At 48.6% G+C, this 23,160-nt stretch overlaps 10 protein-coding genes across 10 annotated transcripts; 5 read left to right on the forward strand and 5 right to left on the reverse strand.

Moving 5' to 3' along the window:
* Positions 1-13: 13 nt before the first annotated feature.
* FOIG_15956 (uncharacterized protein) lies at positions 14-2,229 on the forward strand (the record flags this gene model as incomplete). Its single annotated transcript, XM_031217367.1, has 2 exons — positions 14-1,846; positions 1,897-2,229. The coding sequence occupies 2 exons, from the start codon at positions 14-16 to the stop codon at positions 2,227-2,229; spliced, it is 2,166 nt and encodes a 721-aa protein (XP_031052943.1).
* Positions 2,230-2,783: 554 nt separating this feature from the next.
* On the forward strand, positions 2,784-3,434 carry FOIG_15957 (uncharacterized protein; the record flags this gene model as incomplete). Its single annotated transcript, XM_031217368.1, has 2 exons — positions 2,784-3,002; positions 3,057-3,434. The coding sequence occupies 2 exons, from the start codon at positions 2,784-2,786 to the stop codon at positions 3,432-3,434; spliced, it is 597 nt and encodes a 198-aa protein (XP_031052944.1).
* Positions 3,435-3,706: 272 nt separating this feature from the next.
* On the reverse strand, positions 3,707-4,291 carry FOIG_15958 (uncharacterized protein; the record flags this gene model as incomplete). The annotated part of the gene is made up of 1 exon (XM_031217369.1): positions 3,707-4,291. One exon carries the CDS (start codon positions 4,289-4,291, stop codon positions 3,707-3,709), a length of 585 nt encoding a protein of 194 aa, XP_031052945.1.
* Positions 4,292-4,687: 396 nt separating this feature from the next.
* Positions 4,688-5,731, reverse strand: FOIG_15959 (uncharacterized protein; the record flags this gene model as incomplete). The annotated part of the gene is made up of 3 exons (XM_031217370.1): positions 4,688-4,721; positions 4,772-5,123; positions 5,179-5,731. 3 exons carry the CDS (start codon positions 5,729-5,731, stop codon positions 4,688-4,690), a joined length of 939 nt encoding a protein of 312 aa, XP_031052946.1.
* Positions 5,732-6,370: 639 nt separating this feature from the next.
* FOIG_15960 (uncharacterized protein) lies at positions 6,371-7,633 on the reverse strand (the record flags this gene model as incomplete). The annotated part of the gene is made up of 2 exons (XM_031217371.1): positions 6,371-6,768; positions 6,838-7,633. The coding sequence occupies 2 exons, from the start codon at positions 7,631-7,633 to the stop codon at positions 6,371-6,373; spliced, it is 1,194 nt and encodes a 397-aa protein (XP_031052947.1).
* Positions 7,634-8,202: 569 nt separating this feature from the next.
* Positions 8,203-10,336, forward strand: FOIG_15961 (uncharacterized protein; the record flags this gene model as incomplete). Its single annotated transcript, XM_031217372.1, has 6 exons — positions 8,203-8,257; positions 8,319-9,249; positions 9,305-9,407; positions 9,459-9,803; positions 9,861-10,002; positions 10,104-10,336. The coding sequence occupies 6 exons, from the start codon at positions 8,203-8,205 to the stop codon at positions 10,334-10,336; spliced, it is 1,809 nt and encodes a 602-aa protein (XP_031052948.1).
* Positions 10,337-11,668: 1,332 nt separating this feature from the next.
* FOIG_15962 (7-alpha-hydroxysteroid dehydrogenase) lies at positions 11,669-12,577 on the forward strand (the record flags this gene model as incomplete). The annotated part of the gene is made up of 4 exons (XM_031217373.1): positions 11,669-11,720; positions 11,776-12,070; positions 12,125-12,428; positions 12,488-12,577. 4 exons carry the CDS (start codon positions 11,669-11,671, stop codon positions 12,575-12,577), a joined length of 741 nt encoding a protein of 246 aa, XP_031052949.1.
* A 27-nt stretch (positions 12,578-12,604) lies between these two features.
* FOIG_15963 (uncharacterized protein) lies at positions 12,605-13,091 on the reverse strand (the record flags this gene model as incomplete). Its single annotated transcript, XM_031217374.1, has 2 exons — positions 12,605-12,664; positions 12,801-13,091. The coding sequence occupies 2 exons, from the start codon at positions 13,089-13,091 to the stop codon at positions 12,605-12,607; spliced, it is 351 nt and encodes a 116-aa protein (XP_031052950.1).
* A 2,665-nt stretch (positions 13,092-15,756) lies between these two features.
* On the reverse strand, positions 15,757-18,292 carry FOIG_15964 (uncharacterized protein; the record flags this gene model as incomplete). The annotated part of the gene is made up of 3 exons (XM_031217375.1): positions 15,757-16,329; positions 17,499-18,025; positions 18,130-18,292. The coding sequence occupies 3 exons, from the start codon at positions 18,290-18,292 to the stop codon at positions 15,757-15,759; spliced, it is 1,263 nt and encodes a 420-aa protein (XP_031052951.1).
* A 3,739-nt stretch (positions 18,293-22,031) lies between these two features.
* On the forward strand, positions 22,032-22,792 carry FOIG_15965 (uncharacterized protein; the record flags this gene model as incomplete). Its single annotated transcript, XM_031217376.1, has 2 exons — positions 22,032-22,379; positions 22,445-22,792. The coding sequence occupies 2 exons, from the start codon at positions 22,032-22,034 to the stop codon at positions 22,790-22,792; spliced, it is 696 nt and encodes a 231-aa protein (XP_031052952.1).
* Between the last annotated feature and the right edge of the window lie 368 nt (positions 22,793-23,160).

Consider the following 23,160-nt stretch of genomic DNA (forward strand, 5'->3'; position numbering starts at 1 on the left):
TTACCAGCCCACTATGTTGGACCTCTCCCTCCTGAATACTTCCGACTTTCTGCTTGTCATTGGAGCTCTTCTGGTGACGCTTTACTTCACTCGAGATCGTCTTCGAACCTCCATCGGCCGATATGACCACCAATCGTCCAAATCAGACTATCCGGATGCTCCCGACACGGGATCCGATGACAGGAATCTCGTTAATGTCATGAACAAGGGCAACTACCGCTGTGTTGTCTTGTACGGCTCGCAAACGGGAACCGCAGAGGATCTGGCCATGCGTCTGGCCAAAAAGAGCCAAAGCCGATTTGGCCTGAACACAATGGTGGCAGACATGGCTGATTACGACTATGACGACCTTTCGAAGTTGTCGAGCGATACACTCGTTATGTTGGTCATGGCTACGTATGGGGAAGGCGAACCAACTGACAACGCCGCCGGCTTCTGGGGTTTCGTTACTTCTAACGACAATGATAGCGACTTATCCAACCTCAACTTTGTCGCCTTTGGGTGTGGCAACAAGACCTACGAGTACTTCAACCACGTCATCCGTCACGTTGATAAGTGCCTCCGCAAACTGAACGCAAATCGACTCTGCGCTGTTGGGGAGGGAGATGACGCCGCCGCCACTACAGAAGAAGATTTCCTCTCGTGGGAAGAGACGATGTGGCCAGCTTTGGTCAAGAAAATGGATCTGAAGGAGCGGGAGGAGGAGTACAAGCCCCTATTCGAAGTCGCCACGCAAGGAACCCTCAGCGCAGAGAGTCCACAGGTATATCTAGGCGAGCCAAACAAGAAACACCTATCTGCTAGACTTGGAGAGGGCGTTAAAGGACCTTACAGTGCTCAAAACCCATACCTGGCAACCTTGCGCGAGTCCCGAGAGCTCTGCTTGCTACAAGATCGCCGGTGCCTTCACATCGAACTGGATATCGAGGGCTCTGAGATGACCTACCAAACTGGCGATCACGTTTCTTTGTGGCCTATGAATGCTAGCGCCGAGGTAGATCGCATTGTCAACCTTCTTGGTCTGACGGAGAGACGCCACGAAGTCATTTCCCTCAAGTCAGCCCAAGTCTCAACGACTAAGATACCAATCCCGACGCCTACCACCTACGATTCCATATTCCGCTACTACCTTGAGATTAATGCCCCCGTAAGCCGTCAGTTTCTCGCGACTCTGGCGCCTTTCGCGAATAACGAGGCAGCACGAGTCGAGCTGACGTCTCTTGGGGGGAATAAGGAGTACTTCGCGCAAAGAACGAGCGGCCGCTACTATAGTATTCCTCGGCTGCTGGAACAGATTTCGGGTGGGAGCAATGCAGCTCAATCGCAGTGGTCTCACGTTCCATTTTCCATCTGGATTGAAGGGTTCAGCAAATTGCAGCCACGGAACTACTCCATATCCTCATCCTCACTCGTCAGCCTGAGACGAATTTCCATCACTGTTGCGATCGACAACAAGACGCCGGTCTCGTCAGGGCCTATCTCCAGCGTTACTAAATCTGGCGAAGGTGGCATACCCTTCCGTGGCGTTACCACGAACTATTTGCTCGCTGTCGCTTCCTCAAGGAGCGGCTCTTGCGGGACAACCTACGAAGTCTCTGGACCGCGTGGCCGGTATGCCGGCGGTCAGGTAGCTATAAACGTCAGGCGTTCGACATTCCGGTTACCTCGAGACCTATCGAAGCCCGTCATCATGATTGGACCTGGCACAGGTGTTGCACCATTCCGTGCCTTCGTACAGGAACGTGCAGAGGTTGCAAGGCGCGGGAATGTTGATCTTGGACACACGATACTCTTTTACGGCTGCAGGAAGGCTGAAGGTGACTTCCTGTACAAAGAGGAGTGGAAGGTCGGTGAAAACCGACAATCATCTTGTACACACCTACTGATATAGCACAGGAACATGAACAGGCCCTTGGCACGTCCTTTGAACTCGTTACCGCCTTCTCGCGCGATAGCACAAAGAAGGTCTACGTACAGCATCGACTCCTCGAACGCGCACAGCAGGTCAATAACCTTCTTGAGAAGGGTGCTTATATTTACATCTGTGGTGATGCTGGAGGTATGGCCCGAGACGTTTCAGCGACCTTGATCAAGATCGTGGTCGCGCAACGTGGCATCTCAGAGGTTGAAGCGCAGAAGACCCTCAATGCAATGAGGACGCAGAGCCGTTACCAGGTACGTCATGATTTGCAATCTGAACTGACGGCATGGTCTAACAGCTGTTTGTAGGAGGATATTTGGTAGGTCTGTCTAGTCTTCACAGGTTTCGAGCACCCACCTACCAACTCCGTACGGTGAATGGACTTGAAAATGTCTCCCGACTGGGTTGAGATTAATGCGCGATGCGAGAGCAAGCTCGGGACAGGAGTGCCTTTTGGAACATAAAATTTGAAGAGGGCCCCTTGGATGCAGTGGTAGAGGGGGATTGGTAGAAGCCTAGAATAGCCTTCGTTCAACATGGCTATCCCATGTTATCGTAGTTCACCAGAGTAACGTTATGGAATGATGGTTCAGACAACGTAACGGAAGAATTGACAATCGCCCTTCTGGAGCATTTATGTAGCCCATGGGTTGAGATGATGGGGATACTTCCGTGTTTGTTGCCAAGCTGAGAGCTATATGTCACTGCTCATTGTGGCTGGCAGAGAAAAGAGTCCTTACTACGCCTGCAATTAATCTTGCTTTCAAACCAATATTGCTTCTCGTCTCTCTCATTTCTGGACTTCCCGTCGTATTTGACGCTTCAAGTTATGTGTAAATTTCTTCAGATCGTCAACCTCGCAATGGCCGAATTAGCAACCGAGATAGGCGCAAATATCGGGTTTGGTCGCGCGACTGGTATTGACTCGGATGGCGATGCTATCAAGTCAGTGACCTATGTTCCAAGGGGCGACAGCTCTGCAAGCATCACCGTCCCAGCGACAGACGTAGTCCTCTGCGTAGGGCCTGGACTCGCCATCTCTATCCAGCAGCGCCCATCGTCGGTCTGCGACAACACCGTGGTAATGCGTCCCACACGACTGCACCCGCTACCAGGCTACATTCTCTTCACCTAGATCTCGCTCGCAAGATCCGGTGTCCATCGCGCCGAATACGCCACAGCCGAAATCTTCACCAGGCCCAATAACACGGTCTGGGCAGCAGGCGATCCTGACGACACGGCTTCAACTGAGCTACCGCTGACGGCCGATGTTGTAATACCAGACCGCGAAACCTACGATAACATTATTGCCCATGTAGGCGCTATGTCGGATGAGTTGTGGACCAGTGAAGTTGTCTCGCGGCAGGATTGTTACTTGCCCGATGTCGAGGGTGATGTTCCCGGGCCTATCCCGGGTCCAACGGCGGTGAAAGGGCTCTGGATTGCTGCGGGGCATAGCTGTTGGCGTATTCAGATTGCGCCAGGCGATCAGTGCAGATGTATCCGTAGATGAGTTGGATATTAAACATCTCGATGCAAGCATGCAAGATTAATCGAAGTCACTTTGGCGATATTGTTGGAGATATTTTAGGCAAGGCATATACTTATTGATCACAGTTAACAAAGTAAATTGTCATGAACTCCAAAAGCACCTTAGTATGACTCTTCTTTAGAACCTTAACAAATAAGTTACTTATAATACAACTGGACTTTTCGATATTGTTTCCTAATCCAGAAGAGAAGATATATCCTCTACGTGCTCCGTTGTCCCCTCAAACTCAGTCTTCAACAGTGAGATCCGTCGCGCCGCATCTCCACGCTCTTCGCTTCTAACACAAGTACAACATCCGCATACCCATTCCACGCCGCCCATCTCAATGCTGTTAAGCCTCTTCTATCCGCAGCATGAACTTGCACGTCTTGGCGCGCCATAAGATACTTGACCACGTCTAAATGGCCTTCGCGAGCCGCCCACGATAGCAGACTCTGTCCGTTCTTGTCCCTGGTATCCGCGTTCACGTCCGCTTGGGACGCGAGAAGGGTGACGATGGCGGCATGACCGTTATGGGTTGCCCATGAGAGTGGTGTTCGATCATCTTCATCTTGTGAGTCTGGATCATCGTGCGATGTGCTAAGAAGGTAGGATACAACACCAATGTGTCCGCTGTGTGCTGCCCACGAGAGCGGTGTTTGACTAAAGTCGTCCTTCGAGTCCATATTAACGCCGGGGGACTCGGCCAGCATCTTTGCGATCTCCAAATGCCCTTTATAAGCGGCCCACGATAACGGAGTCTGGCCGCTTCTATTGCGTGACTCTTTTTCTACCTCTTTTCGCGCAATGATGTATCGCACCGCGCCTGCTGACCCCATGCGTGCAGCCAATGATAGTGGTGATTGGTACAAGTCAGACCGCAACTGGCGTGTTTCGCTTAGCTTCCTTCATTCCTATGTTCATCTGGGGCTTGATCTAGAGGGCTGCCCACTATACTAGAATAAGTGCTAATAATACTTTTTATAGTGCTTTCCTGCTGCTACTTGGTTAGAGTGTACTCTTATCTTCATCCTTCTGGAGACCTCGTTGGAGGGAGTCTTGGAGGGAGTCTTGGAGGAACTAGTAGTTGAGCTTGTAATACCGGAGGAGATAAACTTTCTATTTCGTTCCCTGAAAAGCTGGACGTTAAAGAATTTTCTTGGTAAGTTGCGTTGAAATACTGAGAAAATGAAGACATTCCGCGATGTTGGTATGGAGGCTGTGACCCAAGAGAATCAAGGTGTATCGTTTGCGGCATTGCTTGGAATTCTGTTATGTTATACTGTTCTTCACATGGCGACGATACCGGATAAAAGGACCTGGGTTTATAAGGAGGATCTGAATTAAGGCCTGAAGATCCTCGGAGAGGAGTGGGCCAAAATGTGTCATGTAGTGTGCTCGGAGTGCGCCTGGTCGCCTGGATATCTGCAGAGTTGAGGTATCTCTGTTGGCCATATGGCATCTCCTGGCGGCTTCCTTGGTCAAACCGTGTATCACTTGTCTCTGGTGTTGAAGTCCAAGATCGCTGGCTAGTAGAGCTTTGGACATTATCAGCAGCCCTGTATGGCGGTGGCGCAGACGAGTGGAAAGGCTGGCCAGACTGCGCATTATTGTCGTTAGGAGCAGAATCCGGTACCATATCTCGATTACCCTGGGCTGAGTATCTCCTGGCTGCTGAAAGCATTAGATAGGATAGAAGAAGAAGACACAAGAGAGAGATACTAACCAGCTTTGCCGCCCATGATGTTGCCAAGGAGAGCAATATTGTCGATACCAACGGATTTCTTTCGCGACAATCCGACCTTCTCGCCCTGCACTTGGTCTGGCACTGGAACTGGAGCCTGGAGAGCGATCTGCCGCAGAAAGGATATCTCATTCAGCACCGCGCGATGGTGGCCACTGACCACAGGTATCTGTGTGTAGAAATCTGTAGAGTCAAGGAAAATCCACCGCGACCGGCGCTTGAAGGGTATCCTGCCCTGGTTTGCCTCTGGCCTGCACTTCTCTACAATCTTGCATACTTCGGCGAGCCCTTGGTGTGCGGCCCGGATGATGGTGTTAACGCGATCAAGCTCTATGGGCTTTCGCTCCAGGATATCGAGATATTCCTCGCGCAACCCGACAAGGTGCTGAAGGTCTCGCTCGCAGGTGCGGACCAGCTCAAGGCTCCGGCGCACTTCATCACTGACTTGGCCACTCTCGATGGCGAGGGTGATCAGTTGATATGTCACGCGAAGAACTCCAGCTACGGCTCCCACAGCTGGAAGAATCTCTGCCATAGCAGCAGGCGTGTGTCTTCGGGGAATGGTGTTGAGGTTGTCGAGAGTTTTCTAGGCTGCGTACGAGTGATACGTCAGTGTCGCTTTCCGAAAGAAGATCTCCGTGTCTGGTGGGATGGAAGATAGGATACTGTATTGGGATCATGCGAAGAGGAACGAGGGTAACATACCCGTTTGCGGGATACAAAGTATTCTCAGGGCCTTGCAAGTTACAGCCATTCTATTGACTTCCGTTTACCTACGGAGGTCATCGAGTGACTTTCATGATGATCAGGCGATATGCAGTTCAGCTCGACGACAAGGCGGCGCCATGTGGCTGTTTATTGGCCACAAACATAAGCCTGCCAGTTAGGCGCCTTGTGGCGTACTAGGGCTGTTCAGCCGCCTTCCGTTTCGCTACGGAGCTCGAGTGGCTTTCATAATGATCGGGCGATACACAGTTCAGCTCGACGACAAGGTGGCGCCATGTGGCTGTTTATTGGCCCCAAAGGCAAGGCTGCCAAGTAAGCACCTTGTGTCGTACTAAGGCTGTTCAGCCGCAGTGGATCAATTAAAATGAGTCTGTGAATGAGATGATTGTGAAATACCGACAATTAAAAACTGTGAATATAAGGAATATGGCTTCAAATCTACTAGGCACTACACAGTAGCCAGACGTGGCTCCACAACCAGCTGGGGTGACGAGAGTCGACGCCCATCCCGATGGCTCAGCTTCTGCAAGCCGATGCAGAGAACGACAGCCCTCGGTGTACCTATGTCTTTGTAAATGAACCGCCAGTCTCCAGTGTGAGAAAACAATGCATAGCCGAGTTGAGCCGCCTCAACGATGATGGAATGCATGTGGTGGCGCTGTTTCTGCAAGTTATCTCGATCAGGTGTAACGAAACAGTGGAGAAATGGATCCAGTTCCTCAACAAGCTCTTCTGCCTGATGTCTCACTGCACGCTCAGACACCTCAAGGGGCGTTCTCTCACTGGGGTTGGGATGAAGTAGCAGGGCGGACAGGGTACGCCACTTTGTCAAGACGAATGACATAACTAGGAGGAGGAAGAGGGGTTAGCCGTCAGGTTAAGAAGCGCGCAAAAAGATGCCATAGTGAATCTTACCATTAAAGTCTTCTCGAGACTTATCGATTGGGGGAATAGACCGGAGGAAGCTGATTGCAGGTCCTGGGAGCAATGATATGCCGTTCCGGGAGTTGCAGTCAATACTGTTGAAAAGAACATGCGAGACAACATGCTGAAGGGCCAATCGACGAGAAGTAGGATGCAGACACCACTTAGCGACAGCCTCAGCTTCGAACCCCGAGGAATCCTGGCTGATGCCCAGATTCGTGAGCTGCTCAGCCAGAACTGATACACCGATGTCTACCGGTTTAACGTGGTAGTGGTTCTCGATGTGCTGCTCCATGATAACTTCTAGCCGCTGCAGCATGCCAACAACCTCTCTGTCGGGTGTTGCTTGCAAGATGAAATTTTCCACCTTGATTTTATTGTCTGTTGACTCCATACTCCCTGGGCTGTCAGTATCGGGGTTCTTAGGGGCGCGGACGATACGGATTGCCCGGCGATGCCTCGGACGGCGCTTAGTAAAGCGCGGAAGGAGCCATGCGAAGCAAATACCAACAAATATACCAGCAAAGAGGCACCCAATGGCTATTCCAGCAACAGCACCGGGCTCAATCCGATTATTCCCCTTATCTCCTGTTTCCTGAGGACTGGTTTGGTCGGCGCTAGCGGCATCTGATCCACTGAGAGTTCTGGACGCGGAGGTAGGGCTCGAGTCTGTTGTACTCGTGGAAATGGAGGCAGATCCTGATTCCCCGTGCTCCAAAGGAAAAGGGGAAGGATCCGGGTTTGTGGTAGTCCTAGAAGAGGTGGAGGAAGTATCTCTGGGTGACATTATGACAAGAAGAGCAATGTGCAGGTCTAAGGCAAGTGAGAGGGACATCGATGTGAGCAAATACCAAGGGTCTTATAGCACGACAAGGGAGCACGCCGTCGGTGCGGCGTGACGAAAACCCCCAGTTATTCTTGATGTAGTATGTCAACTCTCCATCTCAGCCATGCGAATGCATCAACTGAGGACAGCATGCCATAAGCACTAGTACCAGGCCTGTTGCCGTGGCTTTGGCCTTGTCTGAGTGACCGACGCCGCCTCGAGACGGTCTAGGCCTTTTGCAAGCCGCATTTGGTGAAAGAGGCGTTTCATCCATCACAGTACTTCTCCGAGGACCCTAATAAACAACCATTTTTAGATTTACCCAGGCATTTCCCCTCTAGTCCCGCTGACAAACAAGTAAAAACGTTTATAAGACTGCACCTTGGATTCAATTACTCCTCACCTTCGCTCACCAAGTTTCATTCATTTCCAATACATTCTGGCGTTGCGTTACGCTAACCTATCCAACAATCTTTACACTACCCCAACCAAGAAACCGCAAGGCAGAGTGCCGTTCTTGTGCTCCTAGGATGACTAAAAGGCCAGATGCCACAGTAGCCATTGATCTTGGCACGACCTTCACAGGTGAGATGACGAATTCTTTATATCGTTATAGATACATTACAAGTAGCTGACCAGTTGAAAGGTGTCGGTTTGCTATATTCCACTGGCACCATCGACATATTGGATAACTGGCCAGGCAATAAGCAGCAAAGCGAACGAAAAGTTCCAACCCGTCTGGTCTATAACCAAGACAATACTGTTTCCTCTTGGGGGTTCCAATGTGATATTATTGATTCTCATCTCTCATATGGGAAGACGGAACGTCGACTTTTCAAGGTGTTTCTTGATCAAGCCACCCATGACGAGGCAAAGCAAGGAGGCTTGACTTGTGTTCCACGGAGCACTCAAGACGTCGCAAGATGCATTACCGACTACCTTCGAGGCATCTACCGTCATGTGAAGAGCACTTATGAACGAAGCACTGGAGTAAGGAACTGGGCCAGCTCGACCATTGTCTTTCTCTTTAGTGTACCTACAACTTGGAAAGGTATGGAAGTTATCAACACATTCAGATCAATCATCCGTGACGCTGGATTCGGTACTGAAGGCCCTGGACACTCTGCACAGATCGATCTGACAGAGGCCGAGGCCGCGGCTGTTGACACTTTGAAGAGCGGCGTCGTTGAATTCGGAACTGGGGACATATTCCTGACCGTTGATGCTGGCGGCGGCACGACAGACCTTTCACTAGTCCGTGTCACTTCTGTTGAGAACGACATTGTACAGATATCTCAGATCGCCGAGGTCAGCGGCATCGGTACAGGGTCAACTCTCATTGACTCTGCTTTCGCGAATCTGGTCGAGCACCGACTATCTTCTAACCCGGGCGTACTAGATGATTATCGAGATCTCCCTGGTACCTTGATGATGAGTGATCGTTTCACGATTGTCAAGCACCATTTTGGTGAGACCTCATTTTCTTCCCCAGTTTATAAGATCCCAGTACCTGGCCTGCCATATAATTTTAGCCATGGGGGGCTTAGAATTGAAGAAGGACGCATGATGTTCGATAGGTTGGTTCCAACAGAGAATTCAGCTACATCATACGATGAGTTAACTGAAACATAGTGGTGAAATCCAAGCCCTTTTCGATCCTCATGTCGAACGCATCATACACATAATCAAGGAACAATTAGACTGGATGGCGGAGAACAAACCTACTGAGCAAGTGGTACGGTTCCCAGTCGCCAACACTCTAGTTTCCCGCTGATACAAATCATAGACACGCATGATTCTCTCTGGAGGATTGGGCAGCTCTGAATATGTGCAACAGCGCATTCGGGAACACCTCAACCGGTTCAACCACCCCAGCGCTCGCAATTGCTCTGTCATTCCTAGTCGATTCCCGCAAACTACTGTTGTAAGAGGCCTCCTCCAAGATCACAAGCAGCGCATAGAAACAGGAAACAAACCAGTTTTGGCTTCATACATCGCTCGAGCAAGCTACGGTGTCGTGGTCCGCGAGATATACAACCCAGAGCGTCACTTTAATGAGGAGGTTGTGCAGGATGACCATGACCCTGGTCAAAGATGGGCCGTCAACCAGATCCAGTGGATTATTCGCAAGGTATGCGTTCGAGAATTCCGCCTACAGCTTTTCCAATTATACTTACTTAGGATATAGGGGGACTCGGTAGACCCGAATGAACCGTTGGTGAAGCAGTTTGCTATCCGATTGAAGCCAGGCGAGACAAGTAGGTCTTGGAACTCCCAGATTGTCATTTCGCGGAGCGAGGTTGATGTCCTCCCTCGAAGTCTGCGGCAAGGTATGTGCTTGTGGCTTCTGCCAGGATGGCAAATAAACTATGCCTTTAGACTCCAAATCAGAAATCCGGCTAACTAAGTCTTCTACCCTTCTGATCAACAGCGGGTGTTAAGAGACTCTGTAATGTGAAAAGCGACCTCACAGGCGTCCAAGAACATGAGCTTGAGCTAAAAGCGAAGCGTGGTTTCTGTTGTTTTAGTGAAGGATACAAGTATTATAACTGCAAGTTTGACATACATGTGATTGTAGCTCCAGCTGATATACGCTTTGAGTTGTGGTTCCGGGGCCAAAAGTTCTCTAGAAATCATGACCCTATTAAAGTTGAGTGGAAGTAGGGAGTACAGAGGCTATAGGTTAAAGAGAAAATATACTACGCAGAACTATACTCTAAAAGCCTAAATATATCATTTATTAAAGTTTTTTCAGTTTCTTGTGGTGTTATAGCTATAGGCCTAGGTTTAAAGATATAAATACTAAGAAGGTATTAATTAAGATGTTTTATCACTGCTATATGCTCCTTATGAACAACGCCCATGACACTATATCCGACTCAAACCTACTTGATGGTCTTAACCTCGAGAAGGTATGGACATGGAATTTATAAGTTCCCCAACGAATTAAGGCTTGTGTACATCACTTGACTGAGGAGCAGGCACTAAGTGCTCATGGGTCGGGAAGAGCTATTTAGACCTACTTGGCTTCTTTGGCAGTCGGAGCTGGTAGCATGGTGCCTGTGTGTTTCGACAAGTCTCTTTGGGTTGTCGTGGCTATGCTGGGTGCCCTCAAAGCAGGAGCCGTATTTTTTCCAATAGACCTCAAACAGGCCCCCGAACGACGAGATGGCCTTGAAACGGGTCAACGCGAGTATTATCCTAACATCGGAAGAGTTGAAGACCATCTTGACCAGCAACTCAGATCGCTACGTCGTGGTAGTCCAAGTTTGATCCCCAACTTAGGTGAAATTCATACAACAAAGATGTCAGATAAGCATAGTACCGACAAGTTTTATAGGCGTAGTTCTGGGTCGACCTAAGCAATTGACTGATTCGCTAATTCTGGGGTGTACTAAGCCGTGTTTGTCTCCCACTCGAAGGCGGAATTGTTGGTCGACAAGTACTATGGCAGGTAATGAACGGACCAAAACTGCCACGAGCATTGTCAACAAAGATATTCTGGTCCAAATCTCTTGCATTCGGTCAGCTTTGGCCATAAATTGTATACATCGCAGAACTGACAGTTACAGTTTCTCTAGACGCATGGGACTCAAAGATGGAGTAGAGCGGGGGGGAGGGGGTAAAATCATTCGAGGGATTGAAGCCGGACGGCCTTAGTCGGACCCCGAGAAATATGGTATGTCACCACCACACTTGTTTAGACTTCTGTTGCGTGACATGCCTGTGCTTTGAGTTTGCCGAGATGAACATACCCGCTCCATGGAGAAGTCTCACAATCAGCAATGACCCAATTTTATAGCAGTCCGCGATACGCCGAGAAGGCGACTGAACTAGAATCTACTTAATACACTCAATGACGCACGTGGCTATTCTGGCAGAGATTATTTAAGTAGCTTTCTAACACCCCAGAACAACAAAAGAATTTCGAGAGCGGGCCACAGAGACCAGTGATTTATCTAGTCAATTACCTGGTTGATTGTAGCGACTCCAGATATGGCTTCTCAGCGATTCTATGCCATTGTTGCTGGCGCCGGCTCTGGTACAGGTGAGAGGGTCCAGCGACTTGATCTGCCCCTGAATCCAGCACTGACTCCATTCAGGTCGAGCGGTGGCAATCAGGTTCTCCAAGGCCTATCCCGTCGTGTTGATGTCTCGCAAGCCCGAGAGCTATGAGGATATCGTTAAAGATATCCGACAAGCGGGAGGACAGGCCTTTGGTGTCGCGACGGATGCGACGGACGTTTCTTCCCTCGATTCGGCTTTCGAAAAAATCCAAGAGGCTCTTCCGGACCACAAGCTTGCGGCAGCAGTGTACAATGTGAATGCCGGCTTTGCCAGAAAACCGTTTTTGGAAATGGGATTGGACGATCTCCAAACTGGATTGAACGGCGCGGCGTAAGTGAATATTCCGACACAATAATCGATCTCTCGTCCTGACGGTAAATCAAGCGGAGGGTTCTTCAATTTGGGCCAGAAGACTGTCCCACTGCTGCTCGATTCTGTCGCAAGCTCGCCGTCTCCTCCCACTCTAATTCTCACGGGCGCAACAGCATCTATGAAAGCTTCGTCTCAGTTTTCATCATTTGCTGCTGGTAGATTTGCCATGCGAGCCTTGGGCCAGTCCTTGGCGAGGGAGTTTGGACCTAAGGGCGTCCATGTAGCGCATGCTGTTATTGATGGCCTGATCAACACGCCTGCTTCCAGAGCTTGGAATAGAGGTGGCAAGCCAGACAGCAAGATCTCGCCAGAATCGGTATGTAAATCTATGCCTCACTCTGCTCTAACAGCCATTGCTGATATCACGTTCCCAAGATCGCCGAAACGTACTGGTATTTGCACACACAACATAGGTCTGCATTCACTCAAGAGATTGACATTAGACCCTACTCGGAGAGCTTTTAGCAGCTACATAGAAAATGCATCCGAGTTCTACCATCGAATATACACCAGAATATCTAGAGATTCGGGGAAAGCAAAACCATGTAGCCGCTATCACGATTAGAAGTCCAAGAATAAAAGGCTGCATAGCCCAGACGCCATACTTGAACGCAAGTGGACCAATAATAAAAGGGAAAATAGTTCCGCCAGTGCCTCCCATCGACATTGCAAAGCCCACCGCACTTACGTGGATATGCTTGGGAAGTAACTTAGCAGTTACTGTGATGGCACCCGGGAACATGGGACCAAGGAAGACTCCTAAGAAAACCACGGCGATGGCAGAAGCCATGAAGCTAGGCACAAGCCAAAAGATGAGCTGCATGGCAACAGCAAAGGCAAGATAGATCGTGATGCAAATTCGCTCGCCATATCTCTCCGTCACAAAACCCAGGGCTGCACGCCCCAGAGTTTGGCCGGCCCAGAAACCCGAACCCGAAACACCTGCTGCGAATGCTGTTGCTTTTCGGGTACGTAACATGAATGTGACAATCCAGCCACCAAGCCTCACTTCAAAGAGTTAGTTGTCTGGTTTCCTCATCTTCAGGTTAAATCCTCGACTTGCCTTCGACTCCCATGTAGGTAAAGAAATAAAGAGCACCTAGCCATGTTACTTTGGACTTCAAGGCCTCCTTGGTACCTGCACCCGTGTCTTCTCCTCCCGCTGAATTCTCCGCTCGGTACACCGCGCCAGTCTTTCGCCAAAAGGTTAACATTAGTCCAGCCCACTCAACGGCCGATATACCAATCATGATGTTGAAAAACGAGTACCATGGCAAGCCTGAGTGAACGACCATCGAAGTCGAGATGAGAGGCGCGCATAGTGCACCCAGAGAGTAACAAGAATGCATAACAAACTAGAGGCACGGTGTTCGTCGGGGCCGGCTTGGCCTGTGCACGGTATCCACAACCACCACCGTCGGTGTCCGACCATCGTCGCAATCAGTAAGTCCCACTTATGGTTCCGGCTCTCGCCACGTCGGCAGGGAGGGAGGCGGAGGTTGTCTCCGAGTTTAGGCAACGCCCGTGACTCGATATGGCACAAAACACAACTCATGCGACCTTGGTGTTGCAGCGGAGCTAGATTCTCACATACTCTGCCTGTATCTCTCTTGACAATACCGCAGGTCCTGCTGCGCCAAAACTCGGCTGAGACTGTAAGTTGCTCTGACGATACTGGTTGTATCCAGACATTGGGGGCCCTGTTTTCCGCAAGGCAGCATTCGCAAGGCTAAGTCGTCCATCAAATGGAATCCTCCGACGTGAGTTACCCCTTAGCCCATACCTAGCCTTGTGTCCCTTACAGTCGTTAATGTGCGTGGCAGGCTTGCTCGTGCAAGGACGTGGATGCCTGGCACTTACAGACTTCTACCAACTCGTCATACAAGTCCAAGCATGAAGGGTCGATGCGGTTTGTCGAGTCACAAAATGCTCAAAAACTTGACTGGGCCGTAAACGAAGAGTATGCACAAGGTTTAAAAAGCACCCGTGGATCTAGAAGATACTAGTATTCGTTGTAGCTACTTGCGATTTTTGCACGATCGTGCGAATGAAGCCCATCGAAATGCTCTTTACACTCCATCTAGACACGTCCCCCTATGCCGGAAGGATCAGTAGTCTCACTTTTTGCGACTCGCTTTTCTTTAAGCGCGTGTACAATATTGATTGCTGTTGATTGATAATTCTCGGCGTATTCTTTGGTTACCTTGAGCAGAGAGTTTCAAGTCAAGCCATCGCACTGAGCGTGATTAAAGGGCTGAAGTGAATGTGATGTACAGCAGCAAAGTATATTAATTAGTTGTTCCGAGTGTGGGTTACTCACTGCCAGAGAGTTAAGTAAAGTATATAGCTAGGTTATTAAGGCAGTTATTTCCTGATGCCACGAAGACCATGCCTACCCTGCGACAGAAAGGCATGAAGAATATAATGTATCAGGAATTATGACTCGCCAGAAAACGTAAAGACAGAGCCCCCTCTAGACCAGGGGCTTCGCATCTCAGACCTCCAATCAAGTGTCATAAAACTTCAATATCTGATGTAAGAGGTGAGACTTCGCTTTCTCGAGCTGGAGGGCTTCTCTCTAAGCCTTTTCCCTGTAATGAGAAACGTCTATGGAAACCAGTCAGAGTTAGCAACGGTGTCGCCGCTCGCAATTATCTGACTAAGAGCGCGGCCGCAGAGCCATACGAAACACACACTCTCGCCGTCGTATGCAGCATCCATCCATTCTCCTCCAGTACGAGCGTTTCTTTAAGTAACCGAATCAGTTACACGGCCAATCAGAGGACTGTTGCAGTGGTAGACCATTCGAGTCTGAACCTTAGTCCTGACTACAGTCATCAAGTCCTAGTTCTCTCATAATATCTCCTCTGCTGACGCCTGTAGTATTGGCAATGATTCAAGTATTGGGAACCTCTGATCTACGAGCTTTTCATTACTCCTGCGTACCTCAATTCATCTTGAGTTTAGAGCTGCTCCGCGCGGTCGATGATCACGAATCTCCGTTAGCGCTTGCTGCATGGAAAGCTCTTGCAAGTCATGCGTCCTTCATCAATGAAAGAGTGCAGCTGGGATACGTGGTTAATTACCTCTATCTTTTCTCTGGTAAGGTATTGGAGATTTATTCAGTACTACGAGCTTGCAAAGCTACGCTGATCATTCTTTATGGATCTGTAGGTATAGCGCTCAAAGATCCTCCGTCTGCTATCTAGTTGTTCCACGAAGTCGAGAGGAGATCAGCAAGGACTAATCTCGCTGGGGGTAAGGCTACGATTCCTAAATCGACTAATGTGCTACTATGAGTTTGCCATAGTGTTTTTTCAACTATGTGATCTCATTAATAGAGTGATCATTTCTATGTATTAATGACCAACCTCCTATGAGCCCTATTGTGAACTAATTGAGTATTGGCACGATTAATCTTTGCGTTGCTCCGTTCTAGCTAGACATGCCATGATATGTATCCCTTATGTTCCGCTCTTCTCGGTAGTTTCAACAGCGAAGGCGCTATGACTACTAATAAATATATGGCAGCAGACGATACGGAACACGAGGCTTGATTGCTGCCCAACGGTCGCCATACTATAAAATGGTTAGATATCATGTCAAGGTGAGAGATATGAAGTTCTGACTCTGTGTGTAAGGTATCAATCCAAAACTGGGACGCCTCGAGTAGCGAAATCATGAAAGAAAAAGGAGCCCGTAAGAAGACCCCATGGCCATCCCGCAGAGGTATAGGCATAGGATGCTCGCCAGAGTGTATAGGCCCCGTAATTGATGTGCCGAGCAAGAGAAAACAGGTCGCCAGAGTATGGTTTACCCTTGTTGTTGGGATTTTTTTTAAATATCGTCCGCTGAAGTTCCGATGTCATTTCGGCGGAGATACCAACCGCATATATGCTAATTCCAAGCAGCATTGGGGGCGACCTGAGGATGGTAACAGGTGACTGTGACGTTACATCCCAGACAGAGAAAAGCGTGTTCAGAGAATTGAACATGGTGTTGAAAAGTGCAATCAAGAAGGCTGAGGCTGGTGGAGTGTCCTGTTCCGATACGATGAGCATTGTCAGAATTTGCTTCAAGCTGCTGCCAAGAGCCATCAGAGAGGTGACATTGAAGTACGGCTGTATCTGTGCAGTGATGGGATCCACAAGGCTTACGGGTTGCCCACCCGCCTTCTCGACCAACTTGGATGCCCAGCCCTTCTCGAGTAGGGCGCGCTGCAGCCACACATCTGCTGCACGAAGGCCGACAAAAATTGTGGTCCCAAAAAATTGAAGCGTTTGACACGTGACACATTGTCGTGAAGTTCCAGCATTTTCGATGGTTGGCAAGGCGAGGAGGCACAATAAGACGCACCTGGAAATGAAAACTAACGCTATGGATGAATGCAGCTTATGGGCCGACCGAAAAGATAATACAAAGAGGATGTTGAGCAGTTGAGAGCGATTTATTTGCAGTCCAGCTTAGGTAAAAACCTTGAACGAAGGAAAACAAAACCTGTGTCGGATATCATCGGACCCCGACTGGGCGACGATTTGTTATCATTAGCATTGCTAGGTCCATCCAGGTCTAAGACCGTGAAACTCGCAAGCGATGAGTTGATGATGAAGTTAACCCTAACCCTAAGGAATCCTGCTTCTGAAAACTGTCAGAGAATATATTTCTTATTGAATATATTTCTTATCAACACCAGCCGCTTTTTAGAAGGATAAGCATTAAACAAAGCCCAGAATAAGTCAATGACTAATTAAAGGAAAATTCTAATAAAAGCCACGATGACCGATACTGCAAGTAGGGTAGAACGTGATGTTTTGCTGTATTCTTACGTCTCTTGGTCCAGAAATTAAAGCCGCGTTTTGGAACCTCGGACGATGGATCCGCCCGGGCCTTATTTTCTTCGCCATTGAACCTTTGTTTTACTTTACCACTCGACTGATACGATACACTGGGCTGTCTGTCCCCGTTTTCCCCCCTTCTCATCTCTGTCAAGCTTTCACGTACGTCTGTTGCTCCGTCCGTCACGCGCCAGGATCTTCTAACGACCGCCTCTGACCTTCACTTTGACTTTGAACGCGAGAGTAGACACGCGACGCAACTTACTCAGCCTAATATAACTGACCCATATTCAGCTTCAGCCTCGATTCTATCTTCTCCATCCTTGGACGAAGCGATGACATGCGATATCATCTACCGCTTTTGTTGTTGCATCAACGCCGTATCAGCCTGGGCGAATTGGGCATCGACCGATGAATGATAGGATATTCCTATTCGGCCTTGAAATAGGTGGCTGAATTATCCAAAAATGTCGAGAGCGGAGGAGTCTATAAACCCTATCAGATACATGGGTCTCGAGTTACCCTGCGAGGCGTTGAGTGGCACAACTCACATGAGGGTTAGACTGGTCGTAGGGGCTTGGAGCGTTGAAGTCCATGGGCGACATATAGCCATAAGTCGTATAAGGGGTCAGTTCAGTGTCGCTGGTGTATGGCTCCTGCTCAGTCATATTGCTAAATAGCATTCTGGGAGAAGGTATTATAGGCGTGACGGAAGTATTTAGGTAATTAGGCTGGGCGTCGGTAGTAGCTATAGCTGCATAGGTCTGAGGGGAATCGAAGGGAGTGATAAAGTTGTTATCAGTAACCGGATTTGTTGAGTATGTGAACTGGGAAACGCTGTATGAGCAAGAGTGGTCGTCGGGGCTTCCGGTGAAGAATAGATTGTCAGTCGGATCCCCAGGAGGCATGAACTGGCTCTGAGAGATGACTGGCTTGCCGGAGGTAGTGGGCTGCGACTTCTGTGACTCGAAGGATCGCTTTGACTCGGTGGTCTCCTGGGCCTGCTTTTCGGGCCTGGAAGGGTCAGCAGAGCTAGCACGGCGCTGAAGGTCCTCGAGGCGTCGCTTGAGCTTTTTGCCTATAAGCGAGCGCTTATGTCAGTTATGGTTGGGAATCAGCTTTGGAATCCTCAGGAGCCAAGTCCGGTGTAAGTTAGCGTCTCGGAGTTAGCGGAGAACGTACGGTAGTTACGCTGAGCAATGCGGTTCTGTATCCGTCGGCGCTCAGCAGTGTCAGAGATCTTGGTCCAGTCCTCATCATGGTTAGCAAATGCACTACTGGTACCCGAGTAGCATCTGCGAGGAGGAGCTGCCGCGGAGTTGGGAAGTGACATGAACATTGACATTGTGAAATTGGTTGTGGTTAGTTGAGTAGAGGGTTCGAGTCAGCGTGCCTCCATGGCCTAGCAATGAGCGGGCGAGATGGGTGAGAATACACGGCCTTATATGCCGACGGACATGGGGGCGGCTTTGGTGAATGAGTAGCAATCAGCGCCAGCCGAGGCGCACCTTTGATACAGAGTGGCGTTGCTACGACAGTCAATAGTCTGCTTATATGCTGGGAAATAAGTACTATGGTAAGAGACGAAGGAGATGGAGGCTACAAAGACGGGACCGAGGCTCTAATCTGTCGACAGGGTCTGTGCTCCCCACAAAGCAGTCTGCCGTTCTATTGCGGGTGGTATGAGTCATGAAGAGGCGTTTGATATCGGGAACTCTTATCTCTTAAGATAAGAGAAGGAAATACCCTGTAAGAGAAAGAGACAAGAGGGTTAATGAACTCAGATGGCAGAAGTGCTGCCCAGTGCCGCTCAACATCATGTGCCAGGGGTGTATTGGAGGTGCGTATGATATGGAGAAGTGGGGACGAAGTTCTTTCCATCGGTAAAATAGACCTATTGTAAAGAAATACTGTGGGAGTCGAAGGCGTTATTAAATGGACTAAGTTACATGTGTCTGAGGTGAGCATATTTCCTTACATAGTATGCGTATCGCGGTCACCGGCAGATCAGACCGTCTTAGTTATACGGCCCAACAGCCTGTCACGGGTAAATTACCCGAGCCTTCCTCTAGCTGACGCCTACACCCTTAACTTTTGGCGTATTGTGTGGCGCGAGTCAGTGTCATATAGGGTGAAGCATGTGCTTGAAACCTTAGCATTTGGGACCGAAAGGATATGAGGTTGGCAGTGACAAGATGAAAGCCGTCATGGTGGAAGCTTGCGAAGTGGTGATCTCCTGCGTTTCAGCAATAGGTGCTGAGCAGCAAGCGAGCTGTGACAAAGGTAAATAGGGCGCGACAGAGAGGGTCGGTTAGCCCGTTCACCGCTACCAGCCACCCTTTCTATACTATAATAGAATGTAGAGTCGACAGGTTAATGCTCGGTGCTTCATAGCTTACTTATTGTATTCCAAAACTAGTAGCGACCTTCTAAAGCCTTAGCACGCGTGCTGAGACAGGAGGGGGCAGAAGCCATAAGGTTCATCTGTAATCACGGATGTACCTTTCGCTCTCCTATTATATCGCAGCTACGCGACGAAAAGTCTAGAATTCAAACCTGCATGCATCCGCTCACTAATCAGCGAGACGAGGAACTCTTCGAATCGGGACATAGTCATAGCCGGACCACTTTATTTTATTAGCTCATCCTGGCTCTTTAGTCCCCAACGTACTGTTATTAGACAGCACGTATAAGACGATCGAGCATGGAATGCTGCTCCTTGGTATGGTTAGAATCGATGTTTGCTGCTAACGCTTTTGCATAGCCTTTGCATTCCTCCGTCGTGAGACGGAGGATGATATATGCGGGCAATAGACCCGCTGGAGGTGTTACACAAACAAAATAGCGCCCCGAATTACTGTAGGTATACTGGTGTGAATGCTGCCCTTCCCCCCTCCTTAATGAATTGTCCATAGAATGCGAACAAAGCGGGACTCGGTTAATACCGCGCTGGCTTCACTCGTAAGCCACAACTTGATCATCAGTCTGTGGCTTATTTAAGGTAAATAAGCAGTTGAGGATAAGCAAAGATTATATGGCGATCACGGGATTGCGGGGTACCAAACTGGGCGCAGCTTCTTACATGATAACTATGGATGTGAAGAGCTTTGCATCTACCCGTCGACGTACAAACAATGTAGGCATTTCGGAATGCAGGTCTTTGAATTATGCCTCGATGCCGTCTTTGGCAATATGAACCATATGTATTCGTGTTCATATCGCACGGCGTATTGCTGGATCGGAGACGCACACGCCGATCATCAGTCGTGGACCTGTCGGTCTTTGGTATGCTGTTAGTGAGAATCTGATTTAGTATAAGGAGAGTGAAACTAAAAGACTTATCTAGCTCCGAACTAAAAAGCAGAATCTCTCTGTCACTTGTATCAAATGTCTGACTCAGCTCCCTACTTGATTTTTCTTTCTTTCTATTTCTGTGGCTCAGGAGCACGAAGTGCGAGTCCAGAAATAAAGCTGTTTCTTCAACAGGAAAATATCTCACGTGGGAACCCGATGTCCCATGGGACTACAAAGTTATGTATGCGCTCGAACCATAAGGGCGCCCATATAATAGTTTCGGTGCCATAATGCGCGCAATGTCTGCGCTAACACGCGACTTACTACTGTCAATTGCATTCATTCGTCTCACGCGAGCTGACTAGTCTTAAGGCTTGTAGATATCAGGCATCCTTTAAAGAAAATGTACATTTTGGTTAGAAGAATGAACTTATATATCAGTCGGATGCTTATTAAAAAGTACGGATAGGGCTTATAAACCTTTGAAACTGAAAGCATCACATTTACTGCCCGTTTGTAAGATTGTAGCCGTCCTGCGAAGTGAACAAATTCTGGTCAATATATTGTCGATCCCAAATCTTGCTGACCAGCTAAAAGAACTCTGATACGAGGGAAGATGTTAGACCCGAAAAGGCGACATAGGCAGCTGATCAAGTCATGTAAAGCAGAACGATCGACCTGGAAGCAAAAGTCATCTTTCGCTGTTGTCCGGACACTACGCTCCTGATTCTTGCTGCTCGACAAATATGCCCCCCGATTCGATCAATTTTAGATTCATTCGCAACTGGCTAGACCACTGCTACACTCATTATACAGGGGACACCGCTATCTCGGCGACTGCTACTCTTACCCTAGTGTATTATCTAGCTACTACTTCTACAAAGGTATTTAGTATTTTTAGTGACTTGATATCTGTTAGTTCCCACATTATTATGCTAAATCCCTCTGCAAAACTACTAAATAAACTTAGATGCACGGCCCGGATGCGTCACCTGATTGTATCCGCATGACGCCGAATGTGAGACACTGAACATCAGGTGAGAGATTCATCAACCACATCCAATCGCCAAAGCCACTCAGTGTCGGTGATCCTCGCCAAAAAAGCCTAATAGAAACCGCGTGAGCGTCAGTTCCTCGAGCTAGTGCCCACCTCGATGAGACCTGGGCGTCTAGATTGGTGTTCACAAGGGGAGGAGCCGTCCATATACGAGTTGAGGTCTGGTTTAGGGTAGCCTTATAAGACCCCAAGACTTCTATTTCGGACAATAGGGAATATCCCTAGAGAAACTCAAATGGCTTGTAAGTATTAGCAGTGTAAATCCACGGATCGGATAACACGAACCCACTGCTGTAAGTTGAATGGGGAGTGTACTGTAGCCTTTTACTTATTACTTACTATTAGTTTCATTTGACTGAGATAGAAGTTCGTTTTAGGTTTTAATCGTGATCCAGTACCTAATTGAGTGTGAGTTAAAAGATGTAAGTTTCAAATTAGAAACTCGCTCATTGCAGCTATACAAACTAGACTTCCCCACAGTAACTATTCGGAGGTTGGCATTTAAAGTTTCAATAGCTTAAAGTTACTCCAAGCCAGTACCATGGCGCTCTTATAGCCTCGGTAAGACCCCAGATTATAAGTATCTCAAAAGAGACGCCCACTACAAGGTATTATGGCAGTCGACTCATAAACAATTTACAGCTTATTTACCTTAGAAACCGCACCAAAGATTTACCAACTCTCAATGAAGGTATCACTCGTTCTTTACGTCCTGGCGTGCGCCTTCTCGGCCATGGCCTCCAGCATTCGCCGTAAGCACTCTAACGACGCCGACAACAACGCGGAGAACTTCCATCCCCACGAGGGCATCCCCCACATTGCCAAGTACGGATATAACAAGTACTACGATGAAGAAACCAATGAAGAGTCGTATCAAGGCAAGGCTATGACCTGCGTCCCCCGCGATAAACTCGAGGCCCTTCTCAACCAGTACATCTCGACCTTCTCAGGTATCGAAGACGGAGGCAGGATGGCCAAGAAGACTTTTGATGAGGACCTCAAGATATACTCCCAGACCCGATGGTGGATAACCACTGCCGTAGGCGGTGACCTTAAGAAGAATATCGAGAAGTGGGCCAAGGCATGTTGCCTGTTCTCTCAAGCCTTATGCCCAGTCCGAGGACATATCCTAATACTTCGTCACAGACCGATAGTTTCCCTCCAATCTTTGAAAATCGCGCCCAGTTTATTAAGGCACTCATCCGCAAGAATAATCCTAACCAATGGAAGAAGGGATTGGTCACCTACGGTTGCAATACATTCACCTTCTACTGGAAGGGCGACTTCTCGATCCCTGAGTACCCGACCGTAGGCCGTACCTTTGGCATCCACATAGTGTTCGTGAACCCTAAGACCAGCAGGGTCAATAAGGTGTACGCAGAGTATAACTCATTAAACCATATGTATAACCTTGGCGCTCACATCACTTGGGCTAAGGATCCTGTGTGCTGCGATTGCCGTCCCTTTGTTACTAGCTGCAAGTGTCCTATTTAGTAGGCGCTGGAATTATGAAACTTAGATTTTTCCTGTCAGATGTGGAACTCGATAGCCAGCCTTTTCAATGTTCAGACCTCTAGACTCAATTTGGCAGACGGGACTGCACTTGGGGGTCTCTTTCTGCTAAACAATTAGCTGATCGGATGGATGGAGAGTTCACTCCCAACGATGCTTAGCTATAGGCGATATAAGAAGGGATTCTAGACTTTTACTTATTTAAGAGTTTAGTAAGTTACTTGCTAAGACAAAACCAACCTCTGTCGAGGGTAGACGCAGTCCTTGCTATACAAGGATATCAAGCCGTTGTTTACCTATTCTTTATTTTTCCCGACCCATCTGTGAGATTTACCAAGAGGAGGAACTCA

The sequence above is a fragment of the Fusarium odoratissimum genome (genome assembly GCF_000260195.1).
Source record: "Fusarium odoratissimum NRRL 54006 unplaced genomic scaffold supercont1.62, whole genome shotgun sequence".
Classification (NCBI taxonomy): domain Eukaryota; kingdom Fungi; phylum Ascomycota; class Sordariomycetes; order Hypocreales; family Nectriaceae; genus Fusarium; species Fusarium odoratissimum.